We start from the raw sequence: 27453 nt of genomic DNA, 5'->3' as shown, positions 1-27453 counted from the left end.
CACCCGAAGGCGGAGGGAGGCTACCCTTTCGTCCACTGGGTTGAACTCCAACGTGCAGGCTTTAAGCCGGGGGGCAACCAGAATTGCCACCCCAGCCCGTCGCCTCTCACTGCCGGCCACGCCAGAGTGAAAGAGAGTCCATCCCCTTTCAAGAGAAGTGGTTCCAGAGCCCTTGCTGTGCGTCGAAGTGAGTCCGACTACATTCAGCCGGAATTTCTCTACTTCGCGCACTAGCTCATGCTCCTTTCCCCCCAGTGAGGTGACGTTCCACGTCCCAAGAGCGAGCTTATGTAGCCGAGGATCGGACCGCCAAGTGCCCTGCCTTCGGCTGCCGCCCAGCTCCCAATGCACCCGACCTCTATGGCCCCTGCTATGGGTGGTGAGCCCATTGGAGGGGTGACCCACGTTGCCTCTTCGGGCTGTGCCCGGCCGGGCCCCATGGGAACAGGCCCGGCCACCAGGCGCTCGCCATCGTGCCCCACCTCCGGGCCTGGCTCCAGAGGGGGACCCCGGTGACCCGCGTCCGGGCGAGGGAAATCTGGGTCCTTTGTTTTTACTTTTCATAGAGGTTTTTGAGCTGCTCTTTGTCTGGTCCTTCACCTAGGACCAGTTTGCCTTGGGAGACCCTACCAGGGGGGCTTAAAGCCCCCAGACAACATAGCTCCTAGGATCATTGGGACACGCAAACTCTTCTACCACGGTAAGGTGGCAGCTCAGAGAGGAGATATATATATATATATATATATATATATATATATATATATATATATATATATATATATATATATATATATATATATATATATATATATATATATATATATATATATATATATATATATATATGCCACACTTCTTTACCCCAATGCGGCCCCCCGAGTCAAAAACTTTGGGGACCCCTGTGCAAAATACAAAGCAAAATAGTTGTCGAAAAATGGTGAGAAGTGTTGATAAATCGCATTGCGTGTGCTGTATAATAAATTTGCATCTTCTCCTCCCAGTATTATGGGCCTTTTGATTATCAGCATATATTCTAAATAGTCATGGAGACAGCAAAGTCTAATTTTAGTTGATCAGCTTTGTGTGGTCTATCAAGTTTGCACGTCTTTTTGAGCCTTTAGTAGATCAAGCCCAGTGTAGCTGTAAGTAATATGCAACTATAATTGTTATATACTTGTTGCTATTGTCAAAGGTTGTGTTTTAGACTGCAATGTTGTTTGCTATTGTGTGCTTTGCTATTGTGGATTTGCTAGCTCCTAGTATCCTTTAGGTGGGTTGCAATCATGTGAACTGGAGGGACATCCGGCACTTCCAGGTTTCAGGTGATGGTGTAAGTCCTATAAGGATACTGTTTATTTACCTGATTCTGTGCAGATTTAGGCTATTTTGAAAGCTTTAAAGGCCTACTGAAACCTACTACTACCCACCACGCAGTCTGATAGTTTATATATCAATGATGAAATATTAACATTGCAACACATGCCAATAAGGCCTTTTTAGTTTACTAAATTGCAATTTTAAATTTCCCGGGAGTTTTTTCTTGAAAACGTTGCGTAATGATGACGTGTACGCTTGACATCACAGGCTGTTAGGAATATGAGCACTGCGTACACACACAGCTAAAAGTTGTCTGCTTTAACAGCATAATTACACAGTATTTTGGAGATCTATGTTGCTGAATCTTTTGCAATTTGTTCAATTAATATTGGAGAAGTCACAGTAGAAAGATGGAGTTGGGAAGCTTTAGCCTTTAGCCACACAAACACACGGTGATTCCTTGTTTAAAATTCACGGAGGTGAAACTTTACTATGGATCAGAGCGGACATGGATCCCAACCGAAAGTCAACCAGCAGGTTTCGGTGAGAAAATTGTGGTTAAAAAGTCGCTTCTTACCGGATAATAGCTGAGCTTGTGCCGCCCATAAAGTTGCCGTCGACTTCCCTGAGACACTGCGCGTCAACACCCGGCCGTGGACGTACACTTCCGACAATCAGGTACTGTTAAACTCACTAATACACTAGCAACACAACAGAAAGATAAGGGATTTCCCAGAGTTATCCTGGTAAATGTCTCTAAAAACATATGAATCCGTCTCAATGCAATCACGTTTTTTTTTCTTTTTTCTAGTCCGTCGCTATCAATATCCTTAAACACGAATCTTTCATCTTTGCTCAAATTAATGGGGAAATTGTCGTTTTCTCGGTACGAATAGCTGTTTTTGTTGGAGGCTCCCATTAAAATAAATGTGAATATGTGAGGAGCCATCAAACAGGTGACGTCATCGTCTGTGACTTCCGGTAGAGGCAGGGCTATTGTCTTAGCACCGAAAGTTGCAAACTTTATCGTGGATGTTCTCTACTAAATCCTTTCAGCAAAAATATGGCAATATCAGGAAATGATCAAGTATGACACATAGAATGGACCTGCTATCCCCGTTTAAATAAGAAAATCTCGTTTCAATAGGCCTTTAAAGGCATATATAAGGGCAATCACAATACATTTTTTTAGAATGGGATGGAGTGGATTTTTATACTCTTAAAAAACCAAGAGGTTACTGCTTGCTACTACCTCACTTCTTTACACACTTACGGTATTTAGAGAATAAAAATTGGAGTAACATCATGTCTTTACATCTGAGGGGTTCTCAACTTTAACATCAATCCGTAAAAGAAAAAGGTTGACTTGTTCATGTATCGCCAAGTATTGTACTTAATTGACATAACGAGGGCTGTGCTGCTGTGATCGTGACAGTAAGTTTGTTTGCAGTTGATTTCCTGATACAGATATTAGTCTCATCTACAATTCATGTCTGCAGTTGTTTTTATTATGTGTAGTTCATATTTTGTCTCATTATTTAGCAATAGATGTCCCTGTTGTTCAGCAATGTTTGCTAGTGATATCAAGATTGAGTAAATGCTGTTGAGTCTACGAGATATTTATTGCTAACAAATATCCTCAAAGACGCTATAATGTGGTCCAAAGTGTGGAATAAAGTGCTTGGCTTTCCTGCACAAGAACAACTAAGCTTTTAGTTTCTGTTATGAAAATCAAGAAAGAAAATATGGTGGATTGCACCAAAAATAAAATATTTATTACAAGGACTTAACATGACATTAATTTATTTGCACAACCAAATCTTTTTAGTTACAGTTAGACATACTAACCACAAAAGAACACAAACTAATGTAATATTTTGTCTTTTCTTACATTTAGTTCTACTATCAAACACAACTAATATGGTAGAGAATAAACCCAATTGCATCACAGAGAGTTTGTCAAACAAATAAAATGTTCAAAAAAACATTTTACAAAGTGATCGCTGTAGACACAAGCATGGTCGAATGTATTAAGTTGTATTTTTATGAGCTATTTCCTTCAACACACTCTATATCTGTATTTGAACGATTGGAACACCTAAGAACAGAACAGCAATACAGCATTTTTTGATTAAACTTTACACTCACTCTCACTTGTTTTAATGCTACACTCTTGCTGCTTGACCATTGTGTGAATTAGACCACAAAAAACAAACAAACAGATGTGACGTCAAATGCAACCAAGCTATAGTCTACCATGTTTACCTTTTGTAAATTATTTTATGAAAAAAACAAGAAAAAAATAACCTTGTGTGCGTATTAGAACATATTTAGATGTTAACTGGCTTTCCAGCTTTGCATGAGTAAACTGTATGTAACAGAGCTTATATCGAAGATTTGAGATGCAAATTGACATAACCCAATTTTTGTTATTTTGCTGATATTGGACTGATATTCGATATTAATATTGGCTTGCAATCCCCTACTGATAAACATCAAATAAAATTGAATTAAACAAGTTGTAGACACCGCAATACAACATGGATAGGTCTACAATAAACTGACAACAGTGGTTTACGCTGGGTTTGTTCGCAAAAACCCTTATGTTCCATTAATTATGGTGTTCACACTAGAGGTTCTATTGAGTTGAGGTCTATAAATCATGTATAACTCATGGTGCACTATCAGGCTTACTTTCAGGTCGTAGGAGGAGAAAGGCCTCCCCGGGCTGTTCTGAGGGTGCATGTACATCGGTACACTGGGCCGTAGCTCTGTGGGGACTGCGCCCTGATCTTGGTGCTGCTGCATAGTCATAGCTGGGCTATAGAAACAGGCCACAGGTATTTGATTCGGTGGCATCCCCCTGGGCAGCTGGAAATCTCTCTTCCATATCACTCTCTCCTGAGGGCTGCCCACGTCAGCGCCTATATAAGAGCCTCGACTCGGCCCTGTAATGTTCTGGCCTGTTTGAGAAGGTCCCTCCAGCGGGCCATCACTGACTTCATAGGTGGATGATGTTTTTGGTATAATCCCATTAGGCTGCAATGTGATGCTCTTCTTCATGCCCAAATAAGGGGTGTTGGTCTCACTGTGGATGTTCCGCGCTTTGTCCCGCCACTGATCCTGAGCCGCATCCTCGTCATCCTCCTCGTCCTGAATCAGGCCTTCGTACTGGTAGGCGTCACCCTCGCTCACCTCTCCCAGCCTTCCCAAAGACTTGGCCCTTTTCCTGGCTGAGGGACTGCTCTTCCGCAGAGAATTAGAGCTGGTCACAGACAGGCGGCTCATGTCGTTGATCATGGCTGCGATGTAGTCTCCATGACCGATCATGCTCCCTCGCACAATGGTCTGAAAGAGAAGAGGCATTAGAGTACCGAAAAAGAATTATGAGCTAAGGGTTACATAAGCATTGTTCAACACCGAGTTAAATTTAGACTCACAATTGTGTAAAGGACATCGTTGTCAAGTATCAAACCAAATCCCCCTGTGGCAATTGTGACAATGCAAATAGTGAGCATATTTAAAACAAACCTTAAGAAAACTTTGACGCTATGCGCTGCACAGCAGGCATGTTGAGGCAAAGGATTCGAGCTTGCTTTAACAGGAAACGAGACAACCGCAAGCTGTTTTGCCAGTGCAACACTAACAGGGCGTGCAGGGTGTCTCATTAGTCACTTTAAGGGCAAAGTCATGTTCAGTTCCTGCCAGCTAACAGCCTTTTTTATGGCTCAGACAGCACGCATATCACAAGGGAGGGGTAACAAAAGATAAGATCTCACCTAGCGCCTCCAAGAAAGGTGAGATCCCGATCATGTTTGTAATAAGATTGCAGCAGACTGTAGGGCAGGGGTCACCAACGCGGTGCCCGCGGGCACCAGGTAACCCGTAAGGACCAGATGAGTAGCCCGCTGGCCTGTTCTAAAAATAGCTCAAATAGCAGCACTTACCAGCAGAGGTGGGTAGAGTAGCCAAAAACTGTACTCAAGTAAGAGTACTGTTACTTTAGAGATTTCTTACTCAAATAAAAGTAAGGAGTAGACACTCAAATATTTACTTGAGTAAAAGTAAAAAGTATGTTGTGACAAAACTACTCAAGTACTGAGTAACTGATGAGTGACCTCATTATGGCAACAAATAATGCACAAAAACATAAAAATAGCAATGAGCAAATTCAGAGCCAGGAATATCTCTTAAGCAACTAAAACAATAATATATATTAAAGAATAATACAATAAAATAAAAAAGAGGCAAATTGAGCCACAATAACTTAACAGCACCGTAGGCTCAGTAGGCATTCATTGATTGATTGACTGAAACTTGTATTAGTAGATTGCACAGTACAGTACATATTCCGTACAATTGACTACTAAATGGTAACACCCCAATAAGTTTTTCAACATTAATCAATTATTTAATAAATGACCAAGTCGAGGTGATCTACCTCATATATACATATACACACACATATCATACATATACACACACATATCATATATATACACACACATATCATATATATTAATATATCCAGGGTGTACCCCGCCTTCCGCCCGATTGTAGCTGAGATAGGTGCCAGCGCCCACTGCGACCTCAAAAGGGAATAAGCGGTAGGAAATGGATGGATGGATGGATGGATGGCTATATATATATAGAGATAGGTTGATTGGCAACACTAAATTGGCCCTAGTGTTTGAATGTGAGTGTGAATGTTGTCTGTCTATCTGTGTTGGCCCTGCGATGAGGTGGCGACTTGTCCAGGGTGTACCCCGCCTTACGCCTGATTGTAGCTGAGATAGGCGCCAGCGCCCCTTGCGACCCCAAAAGGGAATAAGTGGTAGAAAATGGATGGATGGATATACAGTATGTAATTTATATTTGTTTATTTTGCCGTTTTTGTTTACATGTTAAAGTTGTTTTAATGAATATATATTCATGTTTAACGCATAGATCCCTATCTTTCATGAAGACAAGAATATAAGTTGGTGTATTACCTGATTCTGATGACTTGCATTGATTGGAATCAGACAGTAGTGCTGAAAACGTCCACGTTTTCAAATGGAGGAGAAAAAAACTTCCTCTTTTCTGTCTAATACCACATGAAAGTCGTTGGTATTTGGCATCTTATTTGTCCAGATTCTATATTCGTTTTTATACACTTTACAATAAATACATTGGCGGCAAACTCTGTAGCTTGTTCGCTTGTTTGCGCTGGCTTTCGGAGACTCTTATTTTGTTGGCGCAGGCGCGATGGAGCGGCACTTTTATTGTGAAGACCGGAACTGTGCGATCAGCCTTTAGGCTTTTGACGGGAAGTACGGTTGAAATAAAAAGTGTCTTTTTTCCTTTACACTTTTGATTGATTGATTGAAACTTTTATTAGTAGATTGCACAGTACAGTACATATTTTGAACAATTGACCACTAAATGGTAACACCCGAATAAGTTTTTCATCTTTTTTAAGTCGGATTCGACGTGTGACGGTCATGTGACCGTCTGGCTCTGTTTGATTGGTGCAACGTCACCAGTGACTACATGTGATTGGTGAAACGCAGGCATGCGTGGATCTTACTTTGAATAATCAAAACAAACATTAATAGATCGATAAAAAAAAAAAGTAGCGAGTAGTGAGCTGAATGTACATGAATGGAGCGGAGTAAAAGTAGCGTTTCTTCTCTATAAATATACTCAAGTAAAAATAAAAGTATGTTGCATAAAAACTACTCTTAGAAGTACAATTTATCCCAAAAGTGACTCAAGTAGATGTAACGGAGTAAATGTAGCGCGTTACTACCCACCTCTGCTTACCAGTGAGCTGCCTCTATTTTTACATTTTATTTATTTACTAGCAAGCTGGGCTTGCTTTTTTCGACATTTTTAATTCTAAGAGAGACAAAACTCAAATTGAATTTGAAAATCCAAGAAAATATTTTAAAGACTTGGCCTTTCATTTATTTTTTTACTTTGCTTCTTATAACTTTCAGAAAGACAATTTCAGAGAAAAAATACAATCTTAAAAATTATTTTAAGATTTTTAAACACATATACTGTACCTTTTTACCTTTTAAATTCCTTCCTCTTCTTTCCTGACAATTTAAATCAATGTTCAAGTATTTTCATTTATTTTTATTTTTTTTTGTAAAGAATAATAAATACATTTTAATTTAATTCTTCATTTTAGCTTCTGTTTTTTCGACGAATATCTGTGAAATATTTTTCAAACCTATTACGATTAAAAATCAAAAAAATATTCTGGCAAATCTAGAAAATCTGTAGAATCAAATTTAAATCTTATTTCAAAGTCTTTTGAATTTGTTTTAAAATTTTTGTTCTGGAAAATCTAGAAGAAATAATGATTTGTCTTTGTTAGAAATATAGCTTGGTCCAGTTTGTTATATATTTTAACAAAGTGCAGATTGGATTTTAACCTATTTAAAACATGTCATCAAAATTCTAAAATTAATCTTAATCAGGAAAAATTACTAATGATGTCCCATAAATTATTTTTTTAATTATTCAAAAAGAATCGAATTAGCTAGTTTTTCTCTTCATTTTTTTCGGTTGAGTTTTGAATTTCAAACAGTCGAAATTGAAGATAAACTATGTTTCAAAATTTAATTTTATTTTTTTTTTCCTGTTTGCCCCTCTTTTAAACCTTTCAATTAAGTGTTTTTTTTTTAAATAATTTATTCTCTACAAAAAACCTTCCGTAAAAGGAAAAAAAATGTACGGCAGGATGCCAGACAGAAATACCCATTTTATATATATATATATATAGATATATATATATATATATCTATATATATATATATATATACGTATATATATAGAGAGAGAGAGAGCGAGAGAGAGAGAGAGAGAGAGAGAGAGAGATTTATTAAAGGTAAATTGAGCAAATTGGCTATTTATGGCAATTTATTTAAGTGTGCATCAAACTGGTAGCCCTTCGCATTAATCAGTACCCAAGAAGTAGCTCTTGGTTTCAAAAAGGTTGGTGACCCCTGCTGTAGGGGCTGTCCTCCAGTGACCAAGTCTTCTAGCATATCGGTAGAATAGAATAGAATCATAAACAATAGAAATTAGGGGCTCGATCTACTAAAGGTTTTTGTGTACTAAAACACACGCAATCTTGATAGCACATGCTAAGCTGATCTATTAAACTCCTGCGCACAGGATTGCATCTCTTGAATGAGTAAAATAAGGAGCGCAATCGATTTAGCGTGTCTGTCTTAATGAATCTGCAGAATATATTCTATTATCAGAAGGCCCATAATACTTAGAGGAGAAGATGCAAATATAATAATTTAGCACGCGCAATGTGGTCTGGGCAGGGTTTTTTTTTGTTGTTGTTTTGTTTGAAAGTTACGTGCAAACTGGCACAACTATTACAAAAATGGCTGTGAGAAAAGAGCTGGATAGCGGTGTACGTTGCGCTGAGGGAGAATCCTATGTTCTACGTGTGTGTGTGTGTCTACATTTGGAGTGTCCTAAACTAAAAATATTAGCCATATTGTTTATTCAGCAATATCATTGCATAATTTTATAGCTGCTGAATTACTTAAGGGGCTGATTTAAAAAAAGAAATTCAACGGCTGCATTTGGGTATCTGCCGGGGATTTGTTTAATGATGTTGTTTTTTTTTTATCCAGGAAATATTGATATATCTCCACCCAGCCATCCATTTGCTATACCGCTTCTTCTCTTTAGAGTCACGGGTAAGCAATAGCCTATCCCAGCTGACTTCAATGCACCCTAGACTGGTCGCCAGCCAATCGCAGGACACATATAAACAAACAACCATTCACTCTCACTTTCGTACCGATGGACAATTTAAACTACTCAAGTAACCCAACATGCATGTATTTGAAATGTGGGAGGAATCCAGAGTACCCAGAGAGAACCCACGCAAGCATGAGGAGAGATTGCAGACTAGGCTTGCATGCTAACCACTAGCCACCGTGCAGCCCCATAACATATCGCAGATATGAAAAATTGTCTCGCAATATGAACTTTCTTGCATTTGGATCAGTCCAGACGCATGAATGCGCTGCAGAGCCCGCTGTCACAGCATTTTTTTTTTAAGTTTCTGTTGCCAAGATCGCAAGTCTATATTGGAGAAAATGTGTTAAAGATTATAGATGTGTGCTGTTTGTTCCGCATTTCACACAGGTTGGAGAGCCCGATAACATGAATATCGCCACAAAGTGCAGGTAGCACACATAACATTCTCATTTAAATAGGGTTGTCTGCGCCACTTTTGCACTTGTTATCAATCATACACGCAGTTTTAGCAGATCACACGCAAAACGTCAACTAATACTACATGCTATTTAATAGTTTGCACACATTTTTTAGCGCCTAGTATTTGGATCTTAGTCGATCAGGCCCTTAGTATCTACGCATGTATTTATTTATCATATGGCTAACAATAGTGTTTGGGAGAAGTATTCTTAACAATGGAGATGGGAGCCTTTCACATTTGAACCAATGTACCATTTGGGAGTCAATATCAATACTCAACGGTACCAATTGTTGGTACTTCTGTGTGTGTTCATATATAAGTTAATGTTTATAATAGTATAATATCCAATATAATAATAATTTTTTTGATAACAAAATTGTATATTTTTATTTAACATTGAACAGTGAGCTGGAAATGATAACTGTGATGTCCAGTTGTTATATGAGACTTTGCATGCAGTTGCAATTCCAAGACGCTAGATGGCAGTTTTGTATAGGCTATGGTGTGTTGCCTGGTCAGTGAGTAGTCTATGCCATGAAGCTCATCCTAGTTTTGTGTTGTGCCCTAAAAAGTGTTTAAACTGTAAGTATTGTACATACTACACACCAGCTGTTTGATTGTAACATACAACTTTTTTGGAGTGTTCATTACCAAATTATGCGATTAGATTGCGACTTGTCTAGGATGTACCCCGCCTTCATCCAAATGCAGCTAAAATAGGCTCCAGCAACCCCCCGCCACCCCCAAAAGGGACAAGCGGTAGAAAATGGATGGATGGATGGATGAATGGATGGATAGGCATTAGAAATTTTGGTGGTGTTGAAATCATCATGTAAAATTGCTCATGCTAATCAATATCGTCTTTATGGCGTATTCAATGTAATTTAGCATCGGGCTAACACTTTTTGAAAAGTGGAGCCCTAATGTATGTTCAAATGTTTTCTATCAGGCATACTTGCTCTGTTGGCAGGGAATATTGCAACATTACCGAGGAGCAGTATGATTGAGTCAGCTCTGTGTGCTGGTTGAGTGCTTGAGTCGGCCGAATATTTCAGCTGAGGGTGTCGCCACGTGCAACAAAGTCGTCAAAATATGTCACAGTTTGATTTTACGTAATTAATACCAAGTAGTACAGAAGGAATTCAGTCCTTACTAAAAGGCACCCATTCCTAATTATCCATGTATATGCATATCAAACTTTTTTTTTTAAATACAGTCTATCCATCCATCTGTTTTCTACTGCTTATTCCTTTCGTAGTCGCGGGGGGTGCTGTAGCCCATCTCAGCTACAATTGGGCGGAATGCAGTGTACAACCTGGACAACTCGCCACCTCATCACATTCTTTTAAAAATAATTATTCATCCATCCATCCATTTTCTACCGCTTGTCCCTTTTGGGGTAGCGAGGGGTGCTGGAGCCTATCTCAGCTACAATCTGGCGGAAGGCGGGGTACACCCTGGACAAGTCGCCACCTCATCACGTTCTTTTGAAATAATTATAACCTGTGCAAATAGATGTAATTTACCTGAAAAGTACCAGCCATATTGTGGACCAGTGATCCTCAAATAGGGCACTTTTAGTGGGTCGTGGGTCTTTGCCTGATCAAAAACAAAGCTCCCCTTTTTATCGGAAGAGGATTTTTCTTGTAGTCTAATAATACTCCTGCGGTGGCTACAACACTCTGTTGTGCCTTTTGTCTAAAATAGACTACTACCATTGAGATGCTTATTATGTGATTGCCAGGGTTTGTCAGTCAGTTAGTCCGTAAGTTAGACAGTGACTTAGTTAGTTTGCAACATAACTCAAAAAGTTATGGAAAGATGTTCACAAAACTGGACATGTCATGAATGGTATAAAGAAGAATTGATTACATTTTGGGGCTGATCCAAATCATTTATACTATGCTACCTTATGTTCAGGTAAGTGTGTGTATGGTAGCGACCCCGCACAGACAAAGATAGCGGAGACTGACAAGAGTGTTCATTCGATGGCTTTAATTCTGCTGGAGATAGCTAAATAGGTTGAGGGCCCATTTTGAATAAACTTTGACAAAGTCTCAGAAATGGGATAACAGAAAACTTTTAGGCAGAAGGCTGATCACTGTGTGAATGGAAAACTTTTTTATCATTATTTGGAGGTAGGGCCTGGACCTGAGTGCTTTTCTAGTTATGTATCATATGTTTAGGTGTTCAATCTTAGCTGTAGATCTGATTGCCATATGGTAAAGAAGTTCAAAATCACCTTGTAAAATCTCTAATGCTATTTATTATTGCTGTTAATGGGATTTTTATTGTAAATTAGCATTCAGCCAGCACATTTGTTTGAATACAGGAACAGAATAGAAAAACTTTACAAGCACCTTTTGTACGTATGTTGATTAAAAAAAATACATTGTTCCTGATATGTTCAATCAACCTTTTTTTATGCTAATTTTTTCGCACAACTTCAAATTAAAATACACTTTCTATTGCAAAAAAATATAAGGTATTTAACAAAAATGTCTGCAATTTGGGTCACTGCTTGCCATTGAGGAGTAAACAAATGATCTGCGTAAAAAGTTGTGTTTTATTTTATTTTTTTCATTAATTTTGAATGGCCATGTGAACAAATACAATTTAAAAACGAATAATGTATTGATGTTTTACTCGTTTCTTTTCCACATAGACGTATAAGTAGACACTAAGTGGCGGTATAAGCACATACTCAGCGCTCATCGTCAATTTTTTGTACTGTTTTAATTCATAATAACATGCTCAGTACATTTAATTTATAGCAATTTTTTTTTGTAAATGTTGTTAAATGACAAACGAAAAGAGATTATCATCATACGTCAACATCTCTGTTATCAAATGCTTCCTCTTTGCTGGGTCAGCATTGCAAATAAAAAGCTCTTTTTAATTGGCTTACACTGGATAAATAATGATTACACAACTTATGAATACATTTAAACAAGGAAACAAATGTTTGTGTACTACATTACCCAGAAGACTTAGCGCCACAGACAGAAACCAAAAGTAGATCTGAGCTACGCAGGAGGGTGACAATTTTGCAGTTTGAGCAATAAAAAGGTAATGAATTGCCTCTACACAAGAAACAATGTTTTGATTACACAGTTGACGTGCGTATTTGGGTGTCACTCAAGGACAAATTCCATTGGTAAAAAGGGCGCTGATTGGCCACAATGTGTGGAGAAGTTGCAGGCATTGGACAAAGTTGGGCACATAATTCGCGGGGATTCATTAAATTTGCGTGCATTTGCACAATCGTGACATTCTGGAAGCACTGAATAATACAGTATACAAAACATTTTGTTTCTTTTACGGAACCTACGTTAATTCAAAATTTGCTGGAAGTGGATAAAAAAGCTTAAGTGGCCCAAAAATACAGATTTACCAATAAGCATGTATGACGTTCTGTAGGGCCTTGTCGATCTCATTTTTTAACTTTTTTGAGACACTCTTTCCACAAAAAAGGAATGTTGTTTAGCGAAGAAAAGAAGATGTTTGCATGTACTGCACATTCCAAATATAGAGGCAAAACCATCCGCCGCAAAGCAATCAGACTCCAGCTTTGGTTATCATCAAATGTAATGTGAAGGGTATTTTTTTTTTTTTTTTAACGCTTGTGAGTCAATCTGTTATAATGTTTTTATATCATAGTATTGTTTAACCTATATTTTTTTGTACTTGATTGATCATTAAAGGTTCAATTATTACTTTCTGATTCGACACTGCCAAAAAGAGCTGACAAAATAAGATAAAAATGCTACATTTTTAGAAAAAAATATTAAAAACGAGTGAAATTATTTTCCATGCAGCCAGTTAATTTTACTTGATAAATCATCCTAATTTAAGATTTGTATATCTATAAATTATCAGAACTTTTAAGCTATAAATAAATATTTTATACGGAAAACAAGCATTATTCAACTTGCAATTTTTAAACAAAATTTTTTATGCGGGGAAAAGCAAAATAACTTATTTGAATAGTTATTTTCTCAGCTTTAACATTTTTAAACTAGAATAAACAAAGCATGATTATTTATGCTGAAATTCCGATTATGACAAAGTTAATAACTAAAAATAAGTAAATAGCTCTTAAAACTAGGAACGTTTCTAGAAAAAAAGATTTAAAATATTGTAAAGTGGCAAATAATTTGCAGTGTAAGACGTTGACCACGTTCTGGAAGTGAATGTTTTCATGTAAGAGGTTCCTCTTGTATGTTACTATTTGCCTGGCAAGGTTCATTGCCCATTTCCAATCTCTAAACACCAACTCAATTGTTCTCATCATAAAAAAGTACTAATGAAACAAAATATTAACTGATTGTTTTTTTGCAACTACTGTATTTTTTCGGACCAGATTATAAGGCACACTGCCGATGAGCGCGTCTGTTCTGGTCTATTTGTATACAAAAGGTGGATTATAAGGTGCATTAAAGGGGTTATATTATGATTTTTTTTTTCTACATTTAAAAGACATCTTTGTGGTTTACATAACATGTAATGGTGGTTCTTTGGTCCAAATGTTGAATAGATTTATGTTTTACTGACCAACTTCAAGCCGCTTTCTGTTCTTTGTTTCAGGATGTGCCGGTTTGTGGGCGGTCTTATTTAAGTGGCTCCAATACGAGTGCGTCTTTTCCCAGTCATCTTTGTTGTCCTGGTAGTTTATAGTGCGTCCATAGAGAGTGTACTGACACTACTTTACATTAGAAATGGTGAGAGCAGAGGATGAATGCCCTAAAACAAGAGAATAGAGAAAAATAAGTAGCATTTTGACCACGGCGCGGGCTACAAAGGCGGATATGCACAAATTGTCGGGACTTACGTCGATCCCAAATAAACATCAGCAGGTACCAATAAGTAAGAATAGTTGGCTTTGCATAATATTGCGAGACAAAATGTCAGATAATATGTCTTCTAATAGGTGCCATTTTGGGGTCCTTATACACACACCATAATAATACCCGTATGTTGAAGACCAGTACGTCTGACTATGGTAGCCGTAATGCTCCAATAATCTCTCAAGCGGTGCAGCTTTTAGTTTACCAATCTCGTTTTAAAACATCTTGACGGATTATTTAGCTCTGCGTGTAATGTTAAATATTCTTAATAAAACATCAAAGTTTTGGTGTTGCTTGCTTGCGGGTACTTGCTCGCTTCATTTGTTGAACAGACGCCAACCGGCAGTCCACATGTGTCTCTTATGTGGTCAGTCCTATCATTACACTATGTGCCAAATAAAATTGCTTCGGGGTTGGTAAGCATAACCAGAATGAATACATACATTAGGCTCACCGGTTTATAAGGCGCACTGTTGACTTTTGAGAAAATTAACTTTTTTTAAGTCCATCTATCCATCCATTTTCCGTTCGGGGTCGCGGAGGGTCGCTGGAGCCTATCTCAGCTGCATTCGGGCAGAAAGTTGCGTACACTCTGGACAAGTCGCCACGTCATCGCAGACTTTTTTTAAGTGATATATAATACGGTAAACGCTTCTGATAGTAAGGGAAATCTACCATGCTACTCTTTTTTTTTCTTTGCTTTACAAGCATTTCTTATGGCGTTTTCTCGGCACCTGTGAGACATCTACTATTATTAATTCTATATATGGAGTGATAAACCTTGTTGCCACTTATAGGTTCAACATGTTGCTGTCACTGTAAACATCTGGGCCCTAGGCCCAACTCCCTTTATAGACAGGAGAGCAAAAACATGAGCAGACTTCCACATTATCATCATTTTCTGAGACAGCAGGAAGCCTCAGCAGCACCGAGGGATACAACAACAAGCACATGATGTCCACTTAACTAAAATGTTTGCTTTTCTCATAGGCGGCGTTGGAATATTATGATTAGTTCAAGGTCAGGTCAAAAGTGCAGCGTGTGGTCTACCTTTTTGGGCCTGAGCTCCACTTCCGTAATCCTGGAAGGGTCCACCACAGGCCGAGGCCTGCGCAGGTTCTCAATTAGACTCTGCCATTGTGAGGGCAGGCCTATAAAGCAACCCCGCTTGGTGTCGAAGGAGGTATGGACACGGTGCTCAAAGTTCTTAGGCGACGATATCTCAGGCCTCTTCTTTTTCTTCTTGCGAAACATCCTCACGTCCTCAAGAGAGACAGCCTCCCTGCGTCAGAAAATCCCTGTAAAGACATGTTTTCATTTGTCAACTGTGAAATGAGGAGAACTGCTGCTGTCTAGTATCTTAAATGGTGGTAGGGCCAGTTACACATTGACTACTGGCACTGACAAAATGTGACCACATCACATGCTTATTTCTAACCGCGTTTTGATCAAATTTAACATAGTTTCACATTTGGAGTTGAATTAGGCTTTGCAAGCTAAATTAAAGCAAAACTGGATACAGTAGGGTAAATACTTGTTTTTCAAAGCATTCATATCTAATGTATATAGAGTATATACTGTATCTCACAGAAATGAGTAGACGCTGAAAGTGTTTTAGCTGGTATATATATATATATATATATATATATATATATATATATTGATAATAGAACCATTTAAAACAGGTTTAAAAAGGTTTTTAATTTGAATACTAACATGTGGTAACATTCTGTATTTTCGGTTGTATTATACCAGTGGTCACCAGGTAGCCCGTAAGGACCAGATGAGTCGCCCACTGGCCTGTTCTAAAAATAGCTCAAATAACAGCACTTACCAATGAGCTGCCTCTATTTTTTAAATTGTATTTATTTACTAGCAAGCTGGTCTCGCTTTGCTCGACATTTTTAATTCTAAGAGAGACAAAACTCAAATAGAATTTGAAAATCCAAGAAAATATTTTAAACACTTGGTCTTCACTTGTTTAAATAAATTCATACCTTTTTTTACTTTGCTTCTTATAACTTTCAGAAAGACAAATTTAGAGAAAAAATACAACCTTAAAAATGGTTTTAGGATTTTTAAACACATATACATTTTTACCTTTTAAATTCCTTCCTCTTCTCTCCTGACAATTTAAATCAATGTTCAAGTATTTTTTTTATTTTTATTGTAAAGAATAATAAATACATTTTGATTTAATTCTTCATTTTAGCTTCTGTTTTTTCGACAAAGAATATTTGTGAAATATTTCTTCAAACATAAATCTTGTTTCAAAGTCTTTTGAATTTCTTTTAAAATTTTTGTTCTGGAAAATCTAGAAGAAATAATGATTTGCTTTGTTAGAAATATAGCGTGGTCCAATTTGTTATATATTATAACCAGAGGTGGGTAGAGTAGCCAGAAATTGTACTCAAGTAAGAGTACTGTTACTTTAGAGATTTATTACTCAAGTAAAAGTAAGGAGTAGTCACGCAAATATTTACTTGAGTAAAAGTAAAAAGTATGTTGTGAAAAAAGTACTCAAGTACTGAGTAACTGATGAGTAACCTGATTACGGCAACAAGTAATGCACAAAAACATAAAAATAGCAATGAGCAAATTCAGAGCCAGGAATATCTCTAAAGCAACTAAAACAATATATATATTAAATAATAGTACATTAAAATAAAATAAAAAAATGGCACATTGAGCCACAATAACTTAACAGCACCATAGCCTCAGTAGGCATTCATTGATTTGATTGATTGATTGATCGATTGATTGATTGATTGATTGATTGATTGATTGATTGATTAAAACTTGTAGTAGTAGATTGTACAGTACATTACATATTCCGTACAATTGACCACTAAATGGTAACACCCCAAAAAGTTTTGCAACGGTTATCAATTACTTAGTAAATGACCAAGTCGAGGTGATCTACCTCATCTATACATATACATACACAAACATATCATTTATACACACACATATCATACATACACACACAAATCATTTATACACACACATAGCATATATATATATATATATATATATATATATATACATACATTTATATACATACATTTATATATACAGTATATAATTTTTATTTATTTATTTTGCCGTTTTTGTTCACATGTTGAAGGTGTTTTAATGAATACGCATGCATGTTTAACATATAGATTCCTATCTTTCATGAAGACAAGAATATAAGTTGGTGTATTACCTGATTCTGATGACTTGCATTGATTGGAATCAGACGTCTATGTTTTAAAATGGAGGAGAAAAAAAGTTCCTCTTTTCTGTATAATACCACATGAAAGTCGTTGGTTTTTGGCATCTTATCTGTCCAGCTTCCATATTCGTTTTTATACACTTTACAAGAAAAACATTGGCGGCAAACTCCGTAGCTTGCTAGCTTTTTTGCGCTGGCTTTCGGAGACTCTTATTTTGTTAATGCAGGCGCAATGGAGCGGCGCTTTTATTGTGAAGACAGGAACTGTGCGATCAGTCTTTAGGCTTTTGACGGGAAGTACGGTTGAAATAAAAAGTGTCTTTTTTCCTTTACACTTTTGATTGATTGATTGAAACTTTTATTATTAGATTGCACAGTACAGAACATATTCCGTACAATTGACCACTAAATGGTAACACCCCAATAAGTTTGTCAAAATGTTTAAGTCGGGTTTTACGTATCACGGTCATGTGACCGCCTGGCTCTGTTTGATTGGTCCAACATCACCAGTGACTGCATGTGATTGGTGACACGCAGGCATGCGTTACTTTGAAGCTCTGTCATTAACCAAAACAAACCTTAATAGATCGATAAAAAAAGTAACGAGTAGCGAGCTTAATGTAGATAAAGGGAACGGAGTAAAAGTAGCGTTTCTTCTCTATAAATATACTCAAGTAAAAGTAAAAGTATGTTGCATAAAAACTACTCGTAGAAGTACAATTTATCCCAAAAGTTACTCAAGTAAATGTAACGGAGTAAATGTAGCGTGTTACTACCCACCTCTGATTATAACAAAGTGCAGATTGGATTTTAACCCATTTGAAACATGTCATCAAAATTTTAAAATGAATCTTAATCAGGAAAAATTACTAATGATGTTCCATAAATTCATTTTTTAATTTTTTCAAAAAGATTCGCATTAGCTGGTTTTTCTTTTCATTTTTTTTTGGTTGAATTTTGAATTTTAAAGAGTCGAAATTGAAAATAAACTATGTTTCAAAATGTAATTTTATTTTTTTCCGTGTTTTCTCCTCTTTTAAACCGTTCAATTAAGTGTTTTTTTCATCATTTATCCTCTAGAAAAAACCTTCCGTAAAAGGAAAAAAATGTATGACGGAATGACAGACAGAAACACCCATTTTTTCATATATATATATATATATATATATATATATATATATATATACACACACATACATGCAGATTAATTTATTAAATGTAAATTGAGCAAATTGGCTATTTCTGGCAAATTATTTAAGTATGTATCAAACTGGTAGCCCTTCGCATTAATCAGAAGCTACACTTCTGTTAGAATATAATAAACACTTATTCTTCAGTTGTTTAGATACTTTACAATAGTTTTTGGCAATACTAAATATGTGGGTGTCGACCCAATACCAAGTCATTACAGGGTTAGTATTGGTCACACCAATGCTGTTACTGATACTTCAAATGTTCAAGATAATTAATTGATTACATTTTTGAACACAATTATAATTAGACAAAAACACAGGATGGCGGTGTAAAAATATCACTTAAATGATTAAATTATTTCCCCCTATTGCCTCCAATTTAAATACGTTGAGTTTTGCACTTACAGTCCTCCTGTGTCGATGAACTTATTTCCTGAGTTTGTAAACAACAACAAAAATGACAAAAGATTTTTTGATGATAAAAAAACATTGACTATTCCAGCCAACGTAGTATCGACCTTATACTGGTACTATACTGAATATTGTTACTGTTCGATATTTGTTTTACATTCAACAGCTCTCAGTTTGCGGCGCACATTTAGCATATCCTCCTACGATGTGTAGTGTCGCATGTTTAAGAATTCCACCTCCTACAGTGATAATGATACCTGTGAGAAACGTAGTATTTTTGTCACAATGAAGGCGCAAATCGCTGACTTAGAAATAGCTTTGCAGTGTGGAGAGACATTAGCCACGAGCGAGAATGCTACATTGCATTGAGGACGTGGTTGTTGGCGTGTCACTGTCAAATTTGCGGGACACAGCTAGAATGTGTCATCAAATTGCATTACCACTATATAACAATAGTACTAAAAGCTCTGTCATTGGTTATAGTTATATGATTTATATAATATTTATGTCTATATTGTACAACCATATCTGGAAACCCAAGTAAGTTCCAAGCCTCATTATCTGGGCCTGCATGTGTGCTGCCGACATCGGGGACCTGCGGTTCATTGAGGAAAAAATTAACTGTGGAATTTTTAAGCAGAACTAATCTCTTCTGTTCAGAAAATGATATGGCAAAACCAATTTCCATTCAACTTTTAGATCAAAATATGGTGAGAATCAGAACATATTGTAGGTGCCGATACAAAAATCTGTCCATCATCCACATGCAATGTTTGCATTTTTATTAACAGTTTGGCCTTAGTCAAGTCCTGCCCTCTGTTGAGTTGTAACTGAAATCAAAATAGATACATAAATACTGTTATTTATGTACCAATCATGCCTACTTTGGCCATGTTGGGCCTCACTGGTTCTCCCCTTTGATATGAGAAAAGGTTTCCAAGGAGAATGGATGCATTTGTTAGCAGATGTATAATGAAGGATGCGTGGTCAATTAAGGCTTATTCATTCTCCGTGCCCTTTTCCTGACGAGCGTGTCACTGGGCTGGCATGCGCCCACAGGCTTTCTGAGCATTAACCGGACAAAACACACACTCATGGACACAAACATCCAGTGAGGATTTCCTTCATAACGCTGTTGTAACACTTTAATATCCCATGCTGATTATTAATGCCACATGGGACCATGATCGTATCGAGGGATTGCATTTAATCCTAACCTTGAGTTTACTGTATCATCACTACTATTAATTTTAACAATTCAATACAGAAGAGAATATATTCATACAGTGGGGCAAAAAAGTATTTAGTCAGCCACCGATTGTGCAAGTTCTCCCACTTAAAATGATGACAGAGGTCTGTAATTTTCATCATAGGTACACTTCAACTGTGAGAGACAGAATGTGAAAAAAAATCCAGGAATTCAGATTGTAGGAATTTTAAATAATTTATTTGTAAATTATGGTGAAAAATAAGTATTTGGTCAACCATTCAAGGCTCTCACTGATGGAAAGAGGTTTTGGCCCCATTCATTCTTTCTTTAACACGGATCAATCATCCTGTCCCCTTAGCAGAAAAACAGCCCCAAAGCATGATGTTTCCACCCCCATGCTTCACAGTAGGTGTGGTGTTCTTGGGATGAAACTCGGTATTCTTCTTCCTCCAAACACGACGAGTTGAGTTTATACCAAAAAGTTATATTTTGTCACTGATGGAAGGAGGTTTTGACTCAAGATCTCACGATACATGGCCCCATTCATTCTTTCCTTAACATGGATCAATCGTCCTGTCCCCTTAACAGAAAATCCGCCCCAAAGCATGATGTTTCCACCCCCATGCTTCACAGTAGGTATCGTGTTCTTGAGATGCAACCCAGAATTCTTCTTTCTCCAAACACGACTAGTTGAGTTTATACCAAAATGGATACATGGATGATACAGCAGAGGATTGGGAGAATGTCATGTGGTCAGATGAAACCAAAATATAACTTTTTGGTATAAACTCAAATTGTCGTGTTTGGGGGAAGAAGAATACTGAGTTGCATCCCAAGAACACCATACCTACTGTGAAGCATGGGGGTGGAAACATCATGCTTTGGGGCTGTTTTTCTGCTAAGGGGACAGGACGATTGATCCGTGTTAAGGAAAGAATGAATAAGGCCATGTATCGTGAGATTTTGAGCCAAAACCTCCTTCCATCAGTGAGAGCTTTGAATGGTTGACCAAATACTTATGTTCCACCATAATTTACAAATAAATTATTTAAAATTCCTATAATGTGAATTCCTGGATTTTTTTTTCACATTCTGTCTCTCACAGTTGAAGTGTACCTTTGGTTAAAATTACAGACCTCTGTCATCATTTTAAGTGGGAGAACTTGCACAATCGGTGGCTGACTAAATATGTTTTTGCCCCACTGTATGGTTGCATTCCTGGTTGGATCTCGCGTGAGAGGAAGAGGGGGGTTAATAATTTTGCATTGCGGTCTGCTAAAAAATGATGATAAGCGTTGCACTCTACACAGCTAATGACGCTGTGGTCAAGGTTGGAATTGCTACAAAACCCATTTAAAAATATTCAAAACACTACTGCAATCTGGCGGCTAAAGTGGATAGTGAAGCCCCCCAATTCTTCACGTTTCATGTGTCAGGCAAACTGTGAAGAATAGGGCCCTATGAATTCCCATACTACTGTAAGTAACAGTTTGGGAGATAAGCACTCAAAGTATTCACAGTGCATTATTTTTCCAAATTTTGATGTCTTATTCCAAAAAGGAATACATTGTCCTAAAAGTCTACACTCAACATAACGTAATGACATCATCCATCCATACGTTTTCTACCGCTTGTCCCTTACGGGGTCGCAAGGAGTGACAACAGGAAATATGTATTTTATACGTTTTTGTAAATTTATAAAAAATACATAACTAACAAATCCCAAGTATTCACAGCAAGGATGTACCAATTAAGGTTTATTGCTGACTTATTCTATACTGATACCAATATTGATACCAATCGCAAGTATTGATTGTTAATATTTCGATGTATTTATGGTGAGTGTTAGTTTAAAAATAGCAACACCATTTTTACATTAGCTGATTATTCTTTTTCTCTGTGTGCAACATTTTCAGCCTTGTCCTATAGCGATAATGATTCTTCAGTTACAAATCTTTTTTTTCAAGTTGTTTTGCCGTAATAGAGGGGATAACTATTAGCAGGTCCACACAGTGTATGCACACACATAATTAGATTCTAGCCACTTGCCAGCCAGGGAACTCTAAATAAATACAGTGTCAGCCAGAGGGGATCTGTGTTTGTGATCGGGTTAACACTTTAGCATGGGGAACATATTCACCATTAATCAGTTGCTCTGTAACATGCAAATTAGTAACATATTGGCTCTTAATTAGTCATTATTAAGTACTTATTAATGTCTTATTTTGCATGGCCTTATTGTACAACAAGTAAGCCAATAGCTAAGAGTTCACTAACCCTAACCCTAAACTTAACCCTTATTGCTTATTAGTAAACCGAACCCTAATCCCAACTATAAACCTAACCCTAACCCTAACCCTAACCCTAACCCTTATATGTTCTTCTAGTGTCCAAATAACTCTAAATTAAGTCTTTGTTACTTTAATAAGAAACGAATTAATGGTGAATATGTTCCCCATAATAAAGTTCCACCGTTATCGGCAAAAAAGCATTATTTGGCAATGAGCTGTCACATATTTTTCACGGAAATCAGCCGATCAATCGGCACATCCCTAATTCACAGCATTTTTAAAATAGGTGTTTCACATCATAGGGACGGAGAAATGTTGCCCAGATTCTAGATACGATCTTCCATCATGCACAGAGAGATGCGTGGGTGTTGAGGAAATGAGTTTTGCCGTCTTCCACGGCTCAGCGAGCCACCATGCCGACCGCCTCTCCTCCGCCCTCAGACCAGCATGGCTTTAATCGGCATCAACAGCGCAAGTTATGACGCTGTTCTGCCTGCGCATCATCGCAGGGTAAAACGGACGCACTGGTCAAATCAGCTCAGCGCTCCTTGTGGAAAAAAGGGCGGATTATAGCAGAACGAGGAGGGGGTGGATGTGAAGGGGAATCACATTGCTCCGAGAGACGTGTCACCCTCCAAGGATAATTCAATCACGAGGCTAATATGCTAAGTGATGCATAAACGCATGGCGGTGTGCTACCCCTATGTATACAAGGTGGTGCTGGAAGGACTTCACTTCTGCCTGACAGGAACATTATGGTGTGAGGGCTCTCAGGAGGTTGTGCTGTCAGGAGCTGTAGCCGAGTCAGACCTCAATGTCCAAAAGAGACCTGTGGAAACTCTAAGGTCGGACAAAATCTGTAACAGGAGACAATTTTTTTTGGAAGCACAATTATTTAGCTAAACAACTAAGAAAAGCAAAACATAATTGCATATCCATGTGTGTGGCGACGTAGCATAAGAATGCTGTATACCATATTTTCCAGACTAATAGCTGATAATTTTTTGCCACACTTTGAAGCTTATAAGATTTTGCGGCTAACTTATGGATTTTTCTTCACAAAAGCCCATAATGTTTTGTATTCAACAAATGGTGTTCATGGAACACCGACCAAGAGACATTGAAACATTGAAAGGGTGTTTTATTGTTTGTGCAATGGCGCCATTTTTTGGATAAGTTTGCAGGTTAAAAATGTGCCTCCTGTTACATTCCTTGAACCGGAAGTATAACCCTCCATAGCCTTTCTGCTCAAAATAATTCTTCATTCATCACTCCAAGCAACGTTTGTTAGTTTTACAATATAACTAAAACAGTTCATACTCACTGAAAGTGTATTAATTATTATTGTAATCAAAACTTGTATCATTTCATGATCTTCTGTTACGTATCGGTATCAGCATTTGTATTTTCAATGCTGCCTCTGTAACTACTTGGAATTGGATTGATACCCAAATGTGTAGTATGGCCCAAAAGAAATGTAAAGTATCCGAACAACAGAACAATAAATGATAATACCTTTTTAAAAGCAGTGCAGATAGAACCATGTTACTTCAGAAAGTAACAAACAAGCTGTTAACAGTAAACTAACATGTAGATTAAGAAAAGTTTTGATAGTTTCGATAAAATAATACAACTAGAAATGACACAATATGTCACCACATAATTCAGCAGCCAAATTAGGAGTCTCATTATCATTTATGTACCATCCATACTAATTGTGACGCAAGAGGGTGGAATATATATTTCAATGTAGATTTAAGGCAATGTCGCCATCCCTCGCTAACACTTTCCACGTTTTCTCGTACTACAGGCTAATATAATGAATTACTATTTCAAATGTTAGACTGTATGCTTTGGTCAGAACAATACAACAGCAACGCGCTTCATTTTACTGTCTGTATCATAGCATAACACCATTTTTAACTTTATCTTCACCTTAACAAATCACCAACACTACTTCAAACCTGTATATCTGCAACTTGCACGCTGTCTCGCCATCGTCTTCACACACCAGTGTTGCAGGATGACAAATCACAATTACGGAAGCCTAAATGTATCGTATTTTGTGAAAAACTACCCTGATATACCTGATTTGACATTACTCAGGCCCATGGATGTAACTTAAGAGGAGGATGGGGGACATGTCCTACTAAACATTTTCAAAAAGCTGTTTTTGTCCCCTGCACTTTTTACCTTCCAAAATCATGTTACACTATAGAATGGAGACAAGTCAAACACTAGTGCCAGGCGGAAAGTGGACGCTGAGGCTAAAGCTTGCCCCCAAACAACCCACAAGCTCACTGATTGGCATTTTAGAGCTGTCTTCTTGCCAACGTGACAATAATTCACAGCACACATCAGCAGACCAATCAGCAGTCAGATGCAAGATAAGAGTGAGTTGACCTCCACACGGCAATATGAATCACAAATAAGTAAATATTCCAAACAAGCTGAGCCTTGTGCGCCACTCAAAGGTAGTTCTGTTTTGGACTACGACTAGGGACTAAGAATACAAATTTCCCTCGTAGGCTTTGCAATGGCTTAAGCATCAGTTTTTTGTTCCTGTGGAGATGGTTCGATTCCCAGCCAGGACATGTGAATAAATTGTAATGCAATCTTAAAAAGCCTAGGTAAATTTATTCTGTTGATTTTGTTATTTTATGCACAAAATAAATCCTTGAACAATATGTTTCCTAATTAAATCACTTCAAAACATGCATCCCCTGTACGCAAGCCACTTGTGCCACTTTCTGAAATCCGAATTGTGTCCCTGCCCGGGGCTTCCCACAGTGAAACATTACCACAGCCTGTGTATAGTGTATGTTGGAATGTTGGAAAAAAGTTGCCCCTGGAAGTTTTGCGCCCCCACCTGGCTGAAAAATGCCACATGTGACCATCAGGCGCATTAAGCGATGTATCCTGTTTTTGTTTGGGGTGAAATTATTGTACAATTGTCAGGCTTGCTACTGGCAGTTTAGTTATGTTTGGGTTTTCCTGTGTTTAGAATTACTTTCTTTTCTGGTGCTCTTGTTTTGTCAGTGTTTCCTGTATGGTCCTTGTGTTTTGCAGCACCTTTACTTTCTGTTCCATGTCCTGTCAGCACACCTGTTCCTTGTTTAATTAGTTCTATTTAGTTCCACCTTGATCCCTACTTCAGTGCTGGATCATTCTCTCTTGCTCTTCCTTTTGAGACTGATGCTTTGTGTGTTGTTTTGGGTTCCATGCCCCTTTCTGGGTAATAAATTGTGTTTTACTTGCATTCCACCTGCAGTGCTCTGCATCCTTGGGGTCACCCCGAAGCAACGCTCACCTGACTATGACACTATAAGGTATTATTTTGATTATTGATTAAACAGAGTACAAAGGGTATGCTGTCAGTTAGAGATGGCTTGATTGGATCGGCCGAGGGTCGATATTTGCCTTTTTTAGCTGTGTCCCAGTATTTGCATGGCTAAAGTTTGTACTCACGGGAAAGATTCCTTCAAAAAGGATGCACGCTCAGGGAAACACAATTACATTTTCATATTCCTTGTTACACACATACAAGCGTTGCATGAATTCCAGGAGTGTGCGTGTCTTGCCAAAACACCGGCTTAGATTTGGGAGCAAGCTGCAACGATCGCGTTGTCTATCCACAGTGCGACTTCGCTTCTAAAATACTAATCCTCACCAACATGGCGGAAAATAAAATAAACTTCTTTCAGTATACACGTTATCAGTGGAGGACAAGAGGAAAATGAATGGCCAAGCTGGCTGGCTGTACACACACGCACATGCACACGCACACACACACACACAAACACACGCACACACACACACTCACACTCACAGAGCAGGGCGACACAAGAAAGTACAGATGTTGATAGTATCGATACCTTGTAGCGTATCCGTATACAAATGATACCAAAGCTATTAAAGCGATATTTTTCTTGTTCTTGTTAATTGAAAAAATAGTTTTTGGTACTTTGTGTTTACAAACTCAGAGAGTAAGTCTGTGGATATAGGGAGGCTCAAAAAGCAAATCCCAAATGATTTAAATAGGAGTTGATAGTAGTTTTTGTTTACAAACGTAGTTTTTGTGCATTAGCCACTTCATTGTGTTGAAAAAAAACTATGTAGATTTCAATACCACATATTTAATATTTCATCTAATTTACAACAATACTGGCAATTATTACATTTAGAAGATAAGCTTTATACAAATGTGTTATTGGGTTTACTTCAGTTATTTGCTATAAAACATTTTCAGTTGTAAGTTGTTTTTTTTAAATCAGGATATCCCACTTCTTCCCTCTCCACCAATCACACGAATGCAAGGTGCAGTTGAAACTGGCATTGCAAACTTTAAAAAATATCAGCACTCAATTCCAAACTGCACAACAAGAGGGGAATTCAGCATCTCTCTTATTGTTTTTTTTTTTTTTACCCTGGACTGTATTTTGAATAACAATGGCCCGGGAAAAAGAAATGACAGAAACACAAGATTGGGATCTTCTTTCCCTTTTGTGCATGTATGGCACTATCTGTTTGCATAGCTGTTCAACATGCAGATGTTGACGTTGCCTGAGCCAACATTTGCAGATACTACCCATGTATCCTTTTACAAGCAGATCGATCAATATTTACTCATGAGTGAAATGCAAACTGTTACAGTCCCATAATGTCAGCAACAGCCGGGCGATACCAATACAAATAGCAAAACAAACTTGTAGAGTACTTCATCGCTTC

The 27453-nt window shown here is 37.6% G+C and overlaps 1 protein-coding gene across 5 annotated transcripts in view; it reads right to left on the bottom strand.

Annotated features, from left to right (window-relative positions):
* Positions 1 to 27453, bottom strand: part of LOC133549720 (serine/threonine-protein kinase PAK 6) — a 72697-nt gene that overhangs the window by 24418 nt on the left and 20826 nt on the right. For 3 of the 5 annotated variants that reach the window (XM_061895434.1, XM_061895433.1, XM_061895435.1), the window contains 2 exons: positions 15454 to 15701; positions 4012 to 4665 (listed from right to left, as the gene is read on the bottom strand). In XM_061895434.1, the coding sequence (XP_061751418.1) occupies positions 4012 to 4665; positions 15454 to 15657 (858 nt within the window). In that variant the 5' untranslated portion in view covers positions 15658 to 15701. Of the gene's footprint in view, positions 1 to 4011; positions 4666 to 4757; positions 4987 to 15453; positions 15702 to 27453 lie in introns of those variants that run through there. The other 2 variants (XM_061895437.1, XM_061895436.1) reach the window with 2 other exon arrangements.

The sequence above is a fragment of the Nerophis ophidion genome, linkage group LG03 (genome assembly GCF_033978795.1).
Source record: "Nerophis ophidion isolate RoL-2023_Sa linkage group LG03, RoL_Noph_v1.0, whole genome shotgun sequence".
NCBI lineage: Eukaryota > Metazoa > Chordata > Actinopteri > Syngnathiformes > Syngnathidae > Nerophis > Nerophis ophidion.
Note: the sequence above shows the minus strand (reverse complement) of the source record. Positions and strands in the feature narration are given on the sequence as shown.